The sequence below is a fragment of the Carlito syrichta genome, unplaced genomic scaffold (genome assembly GCF_000164805.1).
Source record: "Carlito syrichta isolate Samal-C Ts95f unplaced genomic scaffold, Tarsius_syrichta-2.0.1 Scaffold301693, whole genome shotgun sequence".
NCBI classification, from domain to species: Eukaryota; Metazoa; Chordata; class Mammalia; order Primates; family Tarsiidae; genus Carlito; species Carlito syrichta.
The window spans coordinates 760,938-779,589 of NW_007245789.1; the positions used below are offsets into that span (position 1 = coordinate 760,938).

Consider the following 18,652-nt stretch of genomic DNA (forward strand, 5'->3'; position numbering starts at 1 on the left):
CAATTTCTGCCTGTCTAGCCTTGAAAGCCATCAGCCACAAAATGGGGTGGGTTTCCAGAGAGGGGGATAAATACAATTCTTTTCTGCATGGAAGAAGTTGATGTGGACTTCAGGGTTCATGTGTTAACAGGACAGTCACTGCCACTGCCCAGCTATCTGGCCTTTCACCAGCAGTTCCCGATCCCTCTGCCCTGTCCAGTGGTCATGACTAAGGACTCAAGTCATTTAGTCTTGGATCCTTGACATTGCTGGTGCTGGAATGGCTTCGGGGTTTGCAACTGAGACACAGGGGCTGGGGGCTGTGGTTGCTATAAAATCCTCCAGTCAATCAGCCAGATGGGACATTGACAGCCCACCTCCAGCCCAGCCTCACTCTAGCACTGATCAGGTGCTCGCTCGGTTCCTATTCTGTGGATGGGCCACCCTCAGGCCCTCAGTGCATCTGAGGGGTGTTCCAACTGGGAACCTCCTCCTCCTGCTGTTTCCTGGCTCTTCAGTGGATTTCTGACAAAGGAGAGGTTGGCGTGTTCAATCCTCCAGGAAGGGGCCGTAGCTCTGCTCCATGGAAATGTCTCCAACACCCCTGGTCACTACTCACTGGTCTGTGACTGACTGGTGGCAGAGCCTAACTTGGGGAGTGAGCACTAAACCAGAAATCCAGGAGGAAGCACAGCTGCCTGGCTGAACCTCCCTGTGTGACTGTCCCTGGATGGGGTCACTCTGGGCACTGCCCTTGGGGTCTTTCCACCTACCATTGGACACAGGCCTCCTTGGTGATGTCCTTGTGACCTGGATGAGCAGCATGCTGACTACCTGTCTTTTCTCTCCCACAGCAAGAATCATCAAGACAAAGCAGTGGTGTGACATGCTCCCATGCCTGGAGGGGGAAGGCTGTGACCTGTTAATCAACCGGTCAGGCTGGACATGCACGCAACCTGGTGGGAGGATAAAGACCACTACGGTATGTGGCCCTTTGCTTTCTTGTGGGTGCATCAGGAGGGGCAAGCAATTCATGGACCAAACGAGGGGTGGCGACTACAACCCAGCCCTGAGGGGGAGGGCTGCAACTGATACCACTGTTGCAGAGGTCATCAGCCTGTGTTTTTCCCTACCTCCGCCTCTGGGGCTGAATTTCAACAGCCTGTCCCCAGGCAGATGGTCAGTGAGTGCACAAGGGCTAAGCGCTGGAGATGCAGGGGCTGAGGTTAAATTCATGCCCTGGCACAAAAACCTGTGAGAGTCATCTTATTTCTGGGGCAGGTATGCCTGTAACTCCAGGCTGGAGGAAATGTGGACATCTATTGAAAATGAGCTTCAGATAATTCCCCCAGGACAATGGGAAAGTCTGTAGAAACAGGCTGAGGGCGGGGTAGGGTTTCAACCAAATGTACTCTCCCTTTCCCTAAACCTGGCCTATGGTCACTTACACCATAGACTTTGAGAGCCCCTAAGTGCATTGCTCCCTCCCTGTCCCACTGAGTTGGACACTTAGAGAACTTCCAGAAGCCATGACTGACCCTGTCCCAGAAGCTACTCTTTCTACAGGGTGAGAGCTTGAGGAAAGCAAAGTGGTCTGGGCCTTTCTGAAGGTAAACTCCTCCAGACACACCCTAAACACTGCAGGCAGTTTTCCCCTGCAGTGGGGCAGGCCAGGGAGCCCACATCCATATATATTTGGCACGGAGCATTCCCCATAGGGATTGCAGATTTCGGCTCCTGATACTGGTTCTTCCATGCTTGACCTTTATATTGAAAGGTGAAGATTAGAGTGGGTGAGGAGTTCCTTGCCAGCAGTCCAGGCTCCTTGCGGTGGGAATAAGTCAGGGAGATTGAGAGCCATGCGAATGGACCTGGAAGCACTCCATCCCCCACCCCCTGGCATTAGAGTCTCTTCCAGAGGTTGCACAGAGAGCAGCAGACTGCAGCCTCATAGACTGGACCAAAGGAAAAGCCTCCTCCTTCTTGCCCTAGAGTCTCTGTGTGATTCAGATGAGCTGTTTTAGTAATTTGTTCAAGAGGCCAATTTGATGCAGCTGCTCCAGTGAGCAGAATTCAGGGACATGGTCTGAGAGCTGTAGGGTAGCCCGCTGCAGCCAGAAGACCTTCTGTCAGTGAGACAGACTGGGGCAGCACCTCACGCCTTCCAGAGGATTTTCCAGAATCCTCTTGTGTTTGTGGAAATGCATGTAGATGGCAGCCTAGGAGCACCTGCCTAGAACATGGGCGTCTAGAAGAGCCTTGAAGTCCAGGTGTTAGTGCCACCCTCAGAGCCATGTGAACAGGACAGAAGAGGATATGATTGAGTTGTCCTGAGCCAATCTCCTGGGGTGTTTGGACTGTGTTTGTTTATGGGTGTTCTGTGTAGCAGCAAATAATTACTGGGAGGTATGAGATGATCTGCTGCATGCTTCCTTGCCACCTGCCCTCATTGCTCTGAGGGTGCCCAGATGGGCTTCTGAGGCACGGCTGCTGCTTTAGAACAGGAGTCTAGGAGGAAGTTGCTCTTTCTACGGATTTCCATCTCCATGTTTCTGGAAAGGCAAAGACCTGTAACAAGCAACCCACTGAACAGCCTCAGCCCCATCCCCTGATCAGTGTGACCAGGAGTTGGGAGAAGGGGACAGTTCTGCACATAGAAGATATGGCCATGACTGAGAGATCTTTTGGGTGAATCAGCCCAGCCCTCTGAATTGACACCTAGAGGAGATGAAGCTTAGACAGGGGAGCCCTCAGACCCATTGGATCTCCTGCTGTGTCCAGTTGTGCTTGCCTGCCAGGGAAAGCCTTCTTTCTCCCAAGTGTGAGCTGGACAGGCTTCTATTCCCTAGAAGGACATAGGCCTATGGGTTAAGGACCTGAGTCCTTATCTTGACTCGGGTCCTGGGGTATGGAAGGACTGTGAATATGTTACTGTTCCCCTTTGGCTTCAGTTTCCACATTTGTAACCATTGTCAAGGCCAAGCAGCCTATGGGAGTAGCTGTGACTATCAGGCCTTGTACATCTGTCAAGCCCTCAGCACCCCTCAGTGTGGGCATGGGTGAGTTGGGGCTTCTCACGTCTTCTCAACGCTTACCTCCTGCTCTGCCCCCTGCCTTGGAGATTCTGGAAGAGTCAGATGAGTATCTGTGACTTCAAAGGACAGAAGCATTCCCAACCCCTCCTTTCTACTCACATCCCAGTCTCCCGGGTGTCAAGATACATCCCCAAGTCTAAATCAACTCAAATAGCATAGTGAATTTCCTCGACCTGTGGACCCTGGCCAGGTGCAGCCTCCTATTTCCCTCATGGAAGCCAGTGTCAAAATGAACGGCCACCTTAGTCCTGGGTTGCAGGACAGTCAGTTCTTAGTGCAGCTCTGCATCTGTGCTTTCAATGACCTATCATTTCTTGATTGTCATTTGATGAATTCCCTCCTTTTCTTGACTTGATTCCAGTGAGGGGCCCAGGCCAACATCTAGGCCACATTTCTTCAGGAATTTACTTTTATAAATTCCTAAGAGTTTACTGCTAAATCTACTGAGATGGGAAGTTAGGGAGTCTAAAGACCCTGAGAAAGAGCTCATAGTGGATAAAGTGTCCTTCACCAGAGAGAGCTCACAGTGGATAAAGTGTCCTTCACCGACACTGGCAGCCCTGCTGAGCCAATGACAAGGGCCAGAACTGGCCACAGGCTGTGGTCCATCTTTGCCCTCTGAGGCAGGTGAGACAATCGGTAGAAATGGGATTTGGTTCTTGTTTGGAAGTTGCTGGCATCACCAAATTTTGTTTTTGAATAGTGTATTGGGATGAAATTCACATAACACATAACATTCTCCATTTTAAAGTGAACAATTCAGTGGCATTTGGTCCATTGACAGTATTGTGCAACCACCACCTCTACCAAGTTTCAAAACATTTTCATTTCCCTGCAGAGTGAATCCCTGATCCCATCAGACAATTTCTTACTGGCGAGATTTGAGGGGACACTTCTCATTGCTCCGCCTCCATGACTAGTCCCCATACAAGCTCATTGCAGCAGATCCATTGATCCCCCTATGGGCAGAGGTATGTAAAGTCTTTGGCATGCAGGACCCACATCGATAAGTGGGGGACAAGGAAGTGGCCCTGCACAGACACAGCAGGCCTCTTGAAAAAGGCCCTTAAGTGGGCTTCATAGTATGTTCATTTCTTCACTGTTGACCCGAACTCTATAATCAACCTTCACCATCTCCTGTGTTCACTAAGAACACCTGTCCTTCTTTTCTCTCACTCCTGTTTAGTCCTTCATAATATGAGTCTTTCTCATCAAGACTAGTCAAGGCCCCCTTCTATTAGACTAGATGCCAGACCAGGACTGTTTGACCAGCCTCCTTGTTTTCACATATGGCAGAGACAGGGATCAGATGTGTTCTCTATGGCAGCTCAGTCCAAGCCAAGTAGGACCCACCATGGGAAGTGGTAAGTTTCCCATTCTGGGGTATTTGAGACAGTGGCTGACCTTGCCCCAGGGATATGGGGGAGAGAAGGGGTGTGTGAGTCTTCTTGGCATTTGTAACAAAAGCTGTACTTGTCTAGTTCTTAATGTGTTCAGAGAACCTTGTGGAGACCACTGCAGATTCTCATTCCCTTCAGCCTCACAGGCCTCGGTGCTTGGTATGACAGTGCTGGATACTGCACCTGGGACAGTTTGAATGACCACTGAGAACCATATGGTCAGAAGTCCAAGGAGGTTGCTGTGAATCTCCCTGGTCTGCCTTACTCAAAAGCTGACCCTGGTTTTTCATGAGACCCCACTTTCAGAAGCTGACCCTGGTTTTGCATGAGATCCCACTTTCAGACTTTCAGAAGACTGAGATACTTACCTGCTCATTACTAGGACACTTTTTGGGGAACCTCCAAGTCTTGGCCCACCCTGGAGGGCACCTGTTGCAATGACCAGGGTCATGGGCAGGTGCTAGTCTAGCTACAGCAGGAGAATCCTATCGCCTAGGCAGAAGAAAAATGGTGTCCCAACTTGGGCAAATCAAGACAAGGAAATTTACTCTGAGGGGCCTCAGTTCTCCTAGAGAGTGATACCTCTCATACTTGGAGGGGCACAGCTTTCCTTCATTGGGGAGAGTGTGTGTGGTGGAGCTTGGGGACCTCTTTCCTGGTCTGTGTGTCACATTGTCACTGCAGAGACACCGTGTTTGCACTGGGTTGGCAGATCTTATTGAGTGACTGTGTGCTTACTCCAAGGGACTAGGGTATGCTCTGTAATCTTCCCAAGTATCTTGAGAAGTCTCTGAGAACAGCCAAAATCCAACTCCTAATAGAATCCTTGGCCTGTGGTATAACCTGTTTTCAAAGCTTTCTTAAAAGGTTAGTTGAGCTCTTGGACCAAACACCATAGAATTGAAACTTATAATCCCAGTTGTACGATTGCATCTCGATTCTTTATAGATGGTAAATCAGTACTATATGGGCTTTCACATTTTACCATAAATTGGTTTTCTGAGAGATGATCATCTTCTCATAACTTGGATTTTAAGAGACCTGGTGATTACATGATTACCACTAATTCTATCCCAAGGCCATGTTCTCAGTTTAGACCCTATCCTGCAGCCAAGGCCTGGGGCATACAACTGCCTGCCCCATCATCCAGTCACACCCTCTCCATGGAGCTGAGCCCATGTCATGTCCCAATCCCCTTTGCTGTTTTGATTGCTGCTGTTCATTTCTCTATGTCTCAACCAGAATGTGGGCCATCAAGGGCAGGTATGGTCCTTAGGGGTCCTGCTGCCCTATCCCCTCACAGGGCCTGCATCATTATGTGTGATACATGGAATAATTGATTAACTGAATGTAGACCCCAGGCACATGCTGATGTTTGCATTTCCGAGATCTCTGCTTTTCAAAGTGCAGGTCGTCACCCCGTTAGCAGGTTGTGAAATTAATTTAGTAGATCATGATCAGCATTTAAAAGGAGGAGAAACAGATTAAACATGTGAGAGTGCATCTCATGTTATGAAAGGAAGGCCATGTGATGAAACATACACCTGCACATAGGAGTTATATTTATCATCATAGGTGGCTAGGAAAAGTCACAAATCCACTGTCAGAGGGGAGACTCCGGAGATAAACTGGCATCTGGTGTGGTTTTCCAGGCTCTGCCTTCTCGGCTGACTTTGCTCTGTGGGTGTTAGTCTGGACTGGGCAAGGCCTGGGTGAACTTACCAGAATCTCTTCAAGATATAAGCAGTATCCCTTCTTGGCACCCCCGCTCCAGCTCCTGCAGGGACAGACCTTCCACTGCCATCCACCCTCCTTCACCTTTCCCAGCTCTACCCTGGCTGCCTGTGCCCTTGAACTCTGCTTGCAGAGCTGGGGAAGGAAAGAAGAGAAGGCAGACGGGAAGGGGCCGATGTGGGGAGTTCAGCTCCACGCACGCGAGCAGGTCGTCTCTGCAGATGTTCCCTGTCTGGGGCTGCACACTGCACATGTTACTGACGTTCAGAAATATTCTAATCAGTGTTTGCTCTGCCACATTTGGGGGATGTTTATGTATTGCAAGATGCTCATCGGTGAGCTATACCATCTCCTAAATCAGAATAAACCAGCTAGATTGAAGTCTATTTTTCAAATTCACTATTAAGCACCACATTTTAATTCTGTACTGCATGAAATCACAGTTGTGGGGGGTGAAGAACATTCAGTGGGATTTTTGTATAGCTGTATTCTGGAACTTGAATTTCATGGAAACTCATTACACTAAAAGCACATTTCCCTAAGAGCGGAGATTCCGAGGGTGTGCACACTACAGCTGCCTCTGATCACGTGTGTAGCCAATGTGCTGTCTCTTCTCTCATCTTGCCCTTAACTGGCTGCTGATGGGCCGACAGCTCTTGCTCTCAGCCTGCTGTCGATTTCTGGAGGCCAGACTCACTGCAGGCCAATTCACATAACATGAAAACACATCTGGAAAAGGGGTTTGTTGTCATTTATCCATTGGTGAGCTCTCCCGGTTAGCATCTTCTGCAGTGATGGCAGCCCTTGTCTGGGAGTTGGGAGCAGTCTGGTACAGGGAGAGCCTCTGCTCCTTCTGGTTGCACATCCTCCTGTCCCAGTGGGCGGCTTGTCTTCTCCAGGCCACTGGACAGTTCCCATACTACCCGGGAACTTTGTCCTTGAGCTTCCTGCAAGCTCAGAGCTTGCGGGGAGGGAGCTAATTCCAGGAAAGACCCTTTTGCAGAATGATCTCTTTATTCTTGGATTCTGAGGGCCTAGTGTGTCAGATCTGGCTCTGCTAACAGATCTATGGGAAAGACAGGCTGATCCCCCTGCTCCAGAGCACCCCCAGCATAAAGAACAAGGGGTCAACACAGAGCTCCAGGCTTAGCCCCATGTGTCTGTATCAAATCACCAGGCCTCTGGGGTACAGGACCACGTTCTCATGCTGGGCCCTTGCCTTGGATTGCCCATGCAGAAAGACAGAACATCCCTGGCCTGCTCACTGGAGCTCTGATTCTTGGAGAGGCCACCCATAGGAAACTTAGCAAATGCTTGCATCAGATTCCCAGTCAAAAAGGACAGGACACCCACATTTCCTTAATCAGCCTCCTAGAAACCCCTGTGAGATGACAGGGTCCAGAAAAGCGGAAATGGCATAGTCCTGTGAGCACAAAATCAGCAGGAAAGGAGATAACACAACAAAGCCTGAAAGGGCAGGAGTGGGTGGATGCAGCAGGTGAGGAGAGTTGAGCCCCAGGAGAGCAGCAATCCCCACCTTGCTATAGACCCCAGGTGCCTTGGGAAGTGGGTTGCTGGTTTCTCTGAGCAGAAAGGAAGCAAGGCCAGTTGGAAGTCTACATGAAGGACCCCAGGTCCACCCTGCCCATGTACTTGGGCTACAGCCCCCTGTGCACCCTGAAGAAGACTGGACCCACCAAGGCTCATGCTAGAGAGGGAGTAAACCTAAGCAACTCTGGACCCTTCAGTACCAACCTAGCTCAGTGTGGAGGATACTTCTGGAAATCAGATTAGGTGAAATCAGCATGCGTGAGATGTGAGACCTGCTCAGCACCCTGTGACCTCAGAAAGGAGACTGGGGGCTTCTTCCTGGGAAAACTTCCCTTATGAGATTCCTGTGACTACTATAACCAATTGATCATATTCTGGGTGACTTGAATGACAGAAATTAATTTTCTCACAGGTCTGAAGGCCAGAAGTCCAAAATCAAGTTACTAGGTCCTTACTCTCTCTGGAGGCTCTAGGGGATCCTCTTTTGCCTCTCCCAGCTTTTGGTGGCCCCAAGGGTTCCTTGGTTTGTGACTGTATTGACTGTATCACTCCGGTCTCTGCTTCTGTCTTCACATGGCCTCCTCCTCTGTGTGTTGAATCTCTCTCTCATTTCTCTTATAAAGATACCAGTTATTGGATTTAGGGTCTACCCTAAATCTAAAATGATTTCATCTCGATCCTTCCCTAGTTACATCTAGATAGACCCTATTTTCACAGGAGGTCATGTTCTGAGGTTCCCAGTGATTAGGAATTTGGAGGAGCACTATTCCACCCACTAAACTTGCCAATCCCAAATCAGAAGCCTGTGGATGCCATGAGTTGGGGACCAGAAGGCGCTTTTATATTTAAAGGCCACCAGCCACCAGCTCCCTCTTTAGTGCTGCACTCCTAAACATGGCAGAACATGAGAGGTCACTGAGGAGAGAGATAAAACAAAAACAAATCAAAGGAAAGGAGCTGAGGAACTTAGAGGACACAAGAACAATCAAGGGAGCAGAAGGAAAGACAATACAAACAAACAAGCAAAATAAAGCTAATACTGCAGCCCTCAGAAAGAAGACAGGACAAAAAAGGAGGAGTGGGAGAAATGAAGATGTCCCAAGGCCTTGGTCTTGGCAGCTCTGCTTCCTCTCCCCTGACTCTCAGCTGGCATTAGTGACTTGCTTGAATGATGAGGGTGCTAGAGGCCTAATTATAATGAGACCTCCAAACTGGAGAGAGCAGGAGAAGAGAGGGTACTGGCCAACCCCTAGCTGTCCTGCCCCCTCTGACCAAGTCATCCCAGCCAGGCCCAGGCATCCATGAGGCAAAGGTGGACCCTGCCCCTACCAATCCCTGAATGGGCAATGTTGTGTTGAGCCACTGAGTTTAGGTACTCCCTATTACATGGCAAAAGATAAGTGGAATGGAAAACTATTAAAAGAAGCATTGAGAGGACAAAAAAATCACTTTTGGAGATTATACACACACTCACAAGAGGGGAACTTCCAAAAAAGCAGAATTTATTAAAAAATTGTGTATTTATTCTTCCATGTTTAAACATTAGTCACCTTCACAGTACTCTTTCGATACACCTATCGAGATGCTTTTTCCACTACCAAAACAGCTTTTCAACTCATCAATTTTGATGCCTTTTAGTGCTTCTGCCATTTTTGTTTCACCTCTTTCACATCAGCAAAACAGTTCCCTTTGAGAACTTTATTCATCTGAGGAAATCAAAAAAAGTCACTGAGAGTGAGATCCGGTGAATAGGGAGGGTGGGGCACTGGGGTCATGTTGGTTTTGGTCATAAACTGCTGAACACTCAGCATGGTGTGGGAAGATGATTTCATACTTCATGAAATGGGCAAACATATTGAAAGAATCTAAAAAAAATTCACTGGAGCTGAGTGTAACCTCTCAAAATAACAGTAGCTGGTACACTGATGCCAGTGGGTTCCTAGAACACCTATCTAGTGTGAAAAGCCTGTACTACAGGGGGCCCACCCTCCAAAAGACAATCCTAGTTTATTGGGAGGTCCTCCTCATATGTATATAAAACATATATATGCATGTATACGTGTGCTTGTTATATATCTACAAATATTGTACACTTATATGAGAGTGTGTGTGTGTACCACTAGAAGGATATTTGGAACATATAATTGGAGAAATCTCTCAGAAAGCAGAATGTGGAATTTTATAAAAGAAATGGGAAATAGGAAAATAGATAATTAGAAGATCAATTCAGAAGGTCTGAAGTATATAAGATCCCAAAATATAGAAACATGAAGAAGAAAATATGAAAGAAATATTTTCTAAAAACATCTTCAGAACTCAAAGATGTAGTTTTCCCCTAAAAGAGTACTCAGCAAGAAAATGAATGAATACTGTCCCATCTAAAAGCATACCGACAGGAAATTTTAGGACCCTGGAGATAGACAAAAAAAACTCCTGAAAACTCTGACAGAAAAAATAGGTCATGTACAAAGATGCCTACACCAGAAAGTAACTGACTTCTCAGTGGAATCACTCAAGTCAGAAAACAGTCAGAGATCAGCACCAGTTCTTCCAGAATCCAGGATCCAACTCCCAATCTGGAATTCCATAGACCCCGGAACAGTCCATCAAGAGTAAAGGGAAAACAGACTTCAGAATGAGAGACCCCAGGATTTGTTCTACTCACTCCTATGCTCAGAAAACAAGAGCAGAGGGACTCAGGGAACTAGAGTCATCTCTAGAGAAGGATAATGAAGAAGCCACAAGGGATGTGCTTCTGGTGGGAGTATGTGTATGAATTCAAATACACATACAATCAAGGAGTGAAAAAACTTGATGATTTTTCCAGGAAAACAAGGAAAAATAACCTCAGGATATAAGACAGGGATATTAGGGGACTGAGGGACTGATCTAGCATTGCTTCAGCCGGGATCCATTGCCCACATATTTATCCAAACCCTCTTATCCGTTGGGTTACAACTACAGTTGTTGTCATTTTGAGAAATCAAGTACTTCATGGGGACCAGAGTGTGAATGCAGCCCCTGCACTCTTCTATGGGTAATTGGGCTCTTTTGAGGAGGGTGACACCTGAGCTGAATTGGTCAAAGGACAGTCAGGAAACAGAGTGTCCACCTAGCACTCATCCAAATCCCCAAAGAACCTGACTTTGTAGAAGTTCACAGGGGCCAGGGCATCACCAAAAGTGAGTGAGGTCCTAGGCTAGGCAGGACCAGTCTGCAGGACCTTAGGAGCCATTTGCCCTAAGCACAGTGGTAGTTGACACAGAGATACTCCATCTCGGAATGAGACAGAGGGCTGATTTTGCAAGCTCAGTGCAGGCTGTGGAGTTGATATCCTCCTCATGGATGTCATAGGACTACAGAGAAGAGGTCATGGTCTGTATAGGAACAGAGGGACCTGGAAGGGTCTGCAATATACTCAGTGGGATTCAGTGACAGTGGCATAACCCAGGCAGTTATGGAAAGAGATGGATGTCAGGATGGACTTATGGATTCCCCACCTGATTTCTCCCTTGGATGTCCATGGCCACTTCCAAGCCCCTACATAGCAGACACTAAACCCTACTACAGTGGCCACTGGTCAAAAGAGGAGTCAGTGTAGCGGAGTACCAAGCTGCTGTGGAGGCCATTGTGGAGGCCCTCTGGTGGGAGGATTGTGGCTGTGATTGTGGAGGGAAATGGAGAGATGTCTTGGTGGGGAAATCCACTACCACTAGGTGGCACATTGCAAATGAGCAAAGAGGGAAGGACACATTAGCAGATCTGTGTGGGCCCTACTGTGTCTCCTGTGTCTGCTCCATCCAAGTCCCTGTCGGGAGCCTATGGTTAGTCTTCCCCCCCAGAGCACAGCCAATCCAAGCTGCAAGGGCTCCCCCTTTCTGGACAGTGACTCTTACCAATCCCAGAAACCAGAGACGGTGATGGTAACCTGAGGACCTAGCGATCGATCTGAGTTCTCTTTGAATGTTCTCTTTTGACATCCTCACAAGGACAAAGAAGGTTGAGGATTAAACAGTGCCAGGAGGGACAGAGTGGGAGATGGGAACTTAGCCAGAAGTAGCCCGTACCTGGCCCTACTAATCTTGATCTGCACAAACAATGAAAAATACGAAGTCATTACTGGATCCTAGCCAGGCTTCCTCCCAGCCTGTGAGGTCATTTGAGAATCCAGGTAGGCTTTTCTAATTTTGGTAGCTTTTTAAGTGACTAGAAGTTCTAACCCCCACCCCCCATGCCACTTTCCCATCCCCCATGTCAGCCCTCCTCCCTTGTCTGTTGCTGGGAACATTTGTAGCCCCTGTCCTGCTCAAGGCTTCAAGGGACTCCCAGCATTCTAAGACTCTGGGGACATGAGATGCAATGTGTCACTTCCTCCCTTGACCTGATGGCTTCACAGAAGCTGAAGGCCTGCTCTCCCTCCACCATCTGGCTATTTCCATCTATCCCACTAGCTGACATGTTCTTGGATTCCTCTTTTCCTGGCCAGGACAGCCCACCCCCTAAGGACTGGGTGGCATAGCTCTGTTGGCAGAGAGGAAATGCATTTTAGTCCATTTCGTAAGCCCAGGGAGATTTTCAACTGGAAATTTTCTTTTAAATTCCACGTGGGGAGGCGTGCAGATGAGCTCCCTCTCATCTCCTGCCCTGAATGCACCCATGGGGACTGCACAACCTGGGGCTGGCTTGCCTTCCTTTGTCCTTCTGTAATTGATTCAAAGTGGACCCACAGCCAGGAGGGCTGCAGAATACTGCTCCTTAGGATGAGATGAATGCTTCTAGTCCACCATGGAGCCTTCAAGGGTGAGGGGAACAATGAGCTTTGGGCCGCCTGGTTCGGTGTTCAGAGGCTGCCATCCCCTGTCTGGAATTAGATCAGATGGTGCTTATGGAGCATGGCCTGGGTAAACTAGAGGAGAAGGGATCCTGAGCTCAAGAAGAGGTGGTAACAGTGGCTGGGGGGAAGAAAACTGCCCAAAAGCATTTTAAAGGAAGAAGAGAGAGAAAGAGATTTCTTCTCCTCTCACCAACCCCAGAAAGCAGAGACCGTGGTGGGCTGGGTAACCTGAGGACCTCGCAATCGATCTGAGTTCTCTCTGAATATGACATCCTCACAAGGACAAAGAAGGTTTAGGAGTAAACAGTGCCAGGAGGGACAGAGTGGGGGATGGGGACTTAGGCAGAGGTAGCCCAATACCTGGCCCTAACTAATCTTTGTTCTGTACAAACAATGAAAAATACTAAGTCATTACTCTGATCCCTGTCTGCAATCCATTTTGTGTTCTCTTGAATCACCGCTATTCATCATTGCAATAATAGCTGGACATTTTAATAGATTCTGTGTGTAAACAAAAACGTATATGGTCGGCGCCACATCAACAAGTATTGTAAGCAGTGACATTCTTCATTTACTGGGCAGAAATGAGCCCAGAAACAGAAAAATTGGTTTGACCAAGCCCACATTATTTCTGTTCGCACTTTTGGCCAATTTTGTAATCATAGACATTACACACCAGTCGCTATTTTCAGTAATTGTGCTGCATTAGTCTCAATTTCCCTTAAAGCAATTGTTATTTGAATTGTTTTAAATACATAAATGGCAAATGGTTGACATTTGAGGAAGCTTGCCCAGTGGAGAAGGGTGGATGGAGCCTGTCATATACACCGAGTGGGCGTGGCAGGATCAGGGTTTCCTGGTGCCACAGAGATGACCAGCAGCCTGCTGAGCAGACAAGACACTTGCCGAAAGGTTGTGTCAGATTAGATCAGGACTAAGGTCAGGTTCAGGGTTAGGGTTAGTCTGAGTCACATGATCAGTACTTCCCTCTCCCTTCCCCAACTTCTGCTTTCCATCTTCATCCCCTGATGCTCCATCCCTCTGACTTTTTTTTGGTGGCTTGTTGGATGCTATAAATGTAGGAATGAGGCATATGGCCTCCAGGTCTCAGATAGACAGTGGACATGCCACAGGATTCCCTGGAAGGGTCAATTTTTGATGCCAAATTAGCCTACTTGGGTGATCTCAGAGTCTAGTGCACTGATCAGAACAAAGTGCAAAAGTGATTGCTGAATAAATGGCAGATGGCACTTTATTTACCTGGCAAGGACACTGGCAAGGTGCTCATGTCCCACAGTGTGTATTCAGGAGGAGTTACAGAAGTACTCCTTTTGACTAGACCCTATTCTCCATCTGTGCAGAGGGAGCCTGGTCTCTGAGCCATCAGGAGAAACTGTGTCTTATTGCTGGCAGGTGCAGCTTCCTGACATTTCTCATTTACCAATTGTTTTTTATTTTTTATTTATTCTATTTTATTTATCTTTTTATTTTTCATGCTAGCAATGGTAATGTAGTACCTTGGCTCTACCACCACATTGGCACTTGGGATGGAGCCTCCACAGTTTTTCATATGCTCTGGCATGTTTCTGAACAACCCCCTTCCTTAGTCTGGATGTGGTCTAGAGAGACACTCCTCACAATGCAGGTCATGGAATGTCCTGGAAAACTGCTGAGTCCTGCCCCAGACCGCTGGAGCCACTCTCTGGGTGGATCCCAGAATGGGTACTTCTAACACATGTCTCAGGCTTCTTCGTGCACAGTGAAGTCGGACACCTATGTAAAGACCCTTGGACCAGAGACCTGAGTGGCCCCCTTCCCTGGGGCCAGTGTCCCCTACTGACTGGGTCCAGGACCACTCTGATGTGTGACTTCCCAGGTAGGAAGGTGGACATGAGCTCAGTCGTGATGGGGTAGGTAAGGCTTTGTGTTCCTACTTTCAAATGACCCTGAAATCTAGGCAATCCTAAGGGAAGGACGAGGCCTTGTCTTAAATACTAGAGTATTCCCAGTGAAGGAGCTTTTGAAGAACAACCTCCCTGACTGTTCTAGAGCCATCTGGGCTATTGCTGCAACACTGTATTTTAGCCCACCCACCACTTGTGATCCCAAGTCCCCCTTAGAGCTGTTTGAATTAGTACTGCTTTCTGATTCTAAGTTTCATGAACTCATTGGGAAGAAAGTGCTGGCAAAATGCTGGAAAACATGTTTTTTCTCCTCCTGGTTTAGGATGTCCTTACACTCTTACCAGTGAAATCACTTGGTTATTTATTTTTTTATAAAGGATAAAGAAGACTTACTTACTCCTACTTGACAAACTGTGAAAAGAAAAATCAGTATGTGAGACGGGAAATACGTTTGGGTGCACATCGTAGGAGCTGTCATGGTTGTGGTTCCAGTCCTGTCAGGGCCATGCTGTGTCTCTGGGTTCAAGGTCATCCTCACCCATGCCCAGCCTGACCCTTGAACCATCCTCAGCCTAGCTCTGCGGGCCAAGACAGCAGCACGCAGGAGGAGGGGGCTCTGGCGGCTGACCCCTTCCAAATGGCTTCTTTGTGCTGCAGTGAGAATGAAATACAGCATTTGGCATGGACATTTATTAAAGATCAGTCTTTAAAAATGAAATAGAAGGATGTGTGTCTCTATTCAAATTACTTTAAATGTCAACTCCCCATTAAACCCAAGATATAGCGGGTGATGTGGGTCCTAGGATGGTATTTCTGCCCCATCGTGTTCATGAATGCCAGCATCATCATCTCTGCAGTTCTGTGGCTGGGTCCTCTTGCACATCTCCTCCCCACGAGCTGGAATGTAAATCTCAGCCTCGACAGCATTGTGCATGATTGAATCATATTGTGCCTCCCAGAATGACAAGCCCATTCCAGGGAACTGTCGTTGTACAAATAGTACTTTCTGGTTAAGATCCTATCATCCTCCCCCAACTAGAAGAGTGACAACTCCTCTACATGTTTGGGTGGGTTACTTTGTGGAAGTCAGTTTATCTTTAAATCCTCAGTTTCCTTATCTGTAGAACGGGGTAGAAATGTCACCCGGGGCTGACCTTACAGTTATTGTGATGATGGGAAAGGAAAATGATGGACAAGAAATGTGTCTAAGCACCCAATGAGTTTTCTGTGTAGGAAAAGGATTGTTGTTTTCCACATGTGGCACCTTCCAGAATGTTCTAGAGTGTTCACGTCTTTCACACTGGCTGCATTCACACTGAATGAAATCATACCTTCAGCCTCTTCTCTGAGAAACCTCCTGCCCATCTGGTCATTGGTGCCATGCAGTAGGAAAGCCCCAGGGTACTGGTTGAGTCACTGTGTCTCTCAAAAATTTTGTTCCAGTTTTTTATTGGATATTGCCCTATGTAGTCATGGCCTTGTGGCTTCAGGATTTCATAGGACACACAGACATGTGATAGATGAGGTTTCAAGAAGTGAGAACCCAGTGAATGGAGGATTATGGCATCCCTCCTCCCTGTGACTGTGACCTTCCAACCATGGAGGCAGCAAGCTTCTCTAGCACTTGGAAGAGAGAGGAAAGTTTAGTTTCCTCTGCCAAATCTGTGGAAAGGTATTTGTGATTTTCTGGATTAATATGGCCACACTTGTGCTCTGCTTGTTGCACATCCTCTGCCCACTTCCAATTTTAAATATGATTTGTAATTAAAAGCACCTGCCAGTAACATCATGACTTAAAGGAAAGAAAAAATATATAGTACTGAGTTCTGGGTAAAAGCTCCCCTGGGTGGATACTCTTGCTTTATCTTCTGAGGCCAACTATGATAATGACCTCCCATTGTGCAAAAAAGCCTTGGAGATCTTCCTCATGCCTGGGCCTAACCTTAGAACCTAGGGATAGCAGTGATGAGTTAGGACCATAGGCAAGTGGTCTTGCCTACCCAGGAAGTATTCCCTCCATAATCAGGCGGATACTCAGCTCTCAGCCTGCAGCATGGTAAGGAGGAGAGGCATAGGGCAGAAGTGAGTTTCATGGAGGAGGCATAGTGATCTCAGAAGAGCCTCTTACGTAGAGCAGGGGCAAGCAAGAGGGCCAGAAGTGCACCAGGGCCTGAGTTCTTCCATTCATTTCTCATTCCCAAGGAGCATAAAACCCTCCAGCTTAGACAGAAACCTGACCTCCCAAAAGGGGGAAGAGCCCAGCACTGAGAAGCCACCTCCAGCTGATGGAAAGCGTATTGGTCAATCCATGAAGACTGAGGCCCTCTGCACATCACCCAGACCTTTTGGGCCATCCTGGAGAGGGCAGCGCTTCCCATGCCCATTGGAACCGAGAAGAAGACCGAAGACTTGCTCCCTACCAAGCCTGTTGGCTAATTCTCGGCCAGGATTGACCTCTTCCTGTTTAAAAGGGAGTTTTTAAAAAGCATCAAAGCCAAAACTCAAGCATGAACCTGTGAAAAAATAAGCACTATCTATGGAAAGGAATGCTGTCCTGAAGATTTAAGGGCAGTGTTAGCTCTGAAAATAGTCTTCTACAGTAAATAGATGAGACTTTTAGAGAGCATCTGCTTGTTGATATCACAGAGAGACTGTGATGACTGTGACCCAGGAGCCAGGCACCAAAAGGAAAGAACCTGGAATGAATGCAGATCTCCAAAGGTTTACTGAGTGAAATACAAGATGAATAAAAAGATACCAAAAATATAAGATTAGAACTTAGATGTATATACTGGAAACTGCAAATAACAGAAATGTCACTGAAGAAAATCAAAACAGTGATGTGGAAACCAACTCTAAAACTAAGAGATAATTCACAGGAAAAAGCAAAGAAAAGGAACCCAAGAGTGAGAGAAATTGGTAGGTCTGGAGGACAGAGGATGGCTATGTAACCTAAGAATCATGGATACTCCTAAGGGGGAAAACTGCAATGGCAGAAACAGAAGGAATAATCAGAGTTAAAATGCATGTTGGAAAGAAACTTTCCTGAGCTGAAGGAAACCGCCAATTAAAAACTAAACAAAAACATTCTGAATCTAACTATTTCATTGCCTTTGAATTTAAAGAAAAAAGGAAACCTGTGAAATAACCATCCAAGTAATAATGAAAAAAAAAAACAATAGAGCAGGAATCAATAGAGCCTACAAAGACACAAACAAGCTGCCCCCTGAACTCAGTGAAACTTCGAGCCAGAAGATAAAAGGGGAGATCATCTAAAGGAATTTAATTGAAAAAAATAGTTTTACTTATTAATTCAATTATATTTTTAGTCGTTGTTTTGAACAAAAGGAATAAGTAAGACAGTTTTAGATTTGCAAGGGCTTAGAAAGTATACTACCCACATACCTTTTCTGAAAAGGTGAATAAAAGATGCACTCAAATCAGGAAGGAAATCAAAATCAGAAGCTGAAGATGAAAAGGTCACATGTAAAAAGATTAATGGTGACCATTGATATCAGTTAAGCGCATGGCGCTGGATATAAAAATAACTCCTATAACTGTGGTTGTAAAATTGCATATAAAATTCAGCACTATTATTGAATATGCTAAGTATATTGTGAAAAATAATTGTTGTGTGATAGTAACTGGGTCTGTAACCTCTGGTTAAGTTAGCAAAGACTATGGGGGTCAGGCAGCAGCAGAGTAAGAGTGCCTCAGTGTAGCAGGAGCCATAGTGATTTTAGTCATTACCAAAATGGCTTAGTCATTAAGAGTGTATTTGAGTAGCGTAAAGCCTATCCCTAAGAGAAGAAAAAAAAAAGATTTCTATTAAACCACTGAGAATAAAAAGCAAGTGAAATGTGTGTATGTGTGTAAATATGAGATAAACCATACGAAAGTATGAAATAACTAGAAATCAGCATGGAATATAGTGTTCAGAACAGAATTTCAATATCATGACTATAATGAAATGTCATGATGATTGTAAGTGTAAATGGATTAGTAAGTGTAAATGGATTAGTCTCCTCTTAAAGGGTAAAGACTATCAAATCAAGTATTAAAAATAGCCAAATATGGGCAGGCATGGTGCTCAAGCCTATAACCCCAGGACTTTTGGAGACCGAAGTGAGAGAATTACCTGAGCTCAGGGATTCG

The 18,652-nt window shown here is 46.6% G+C and overlaps 1 protein-coding gene across 2 annotated transcripts in view; it reads left to right on the forward strand.

The window, feature by feature from the left end:
- FAM19A5 (family with sequence similarity 19 member A5, C-C motif chemokine like) overlaps positions 1–18,652 on the forward strand; it is a 274,406-nt gene that overhangs the window by 225,372 nt on the left and 30,382 nt on the right. For both annotated transcript variants that reach the window (XM_008055131.1, XM_008055130.1), the window contains exon 3: positions 834–961. In XM_008055131.1, coding sequence (XP_008053322.1) covers positions 834–961 — 128 coding nt within the window. The remainder of the gene's footprint in view (positions 1–833; positions 962–18,652) is intronic.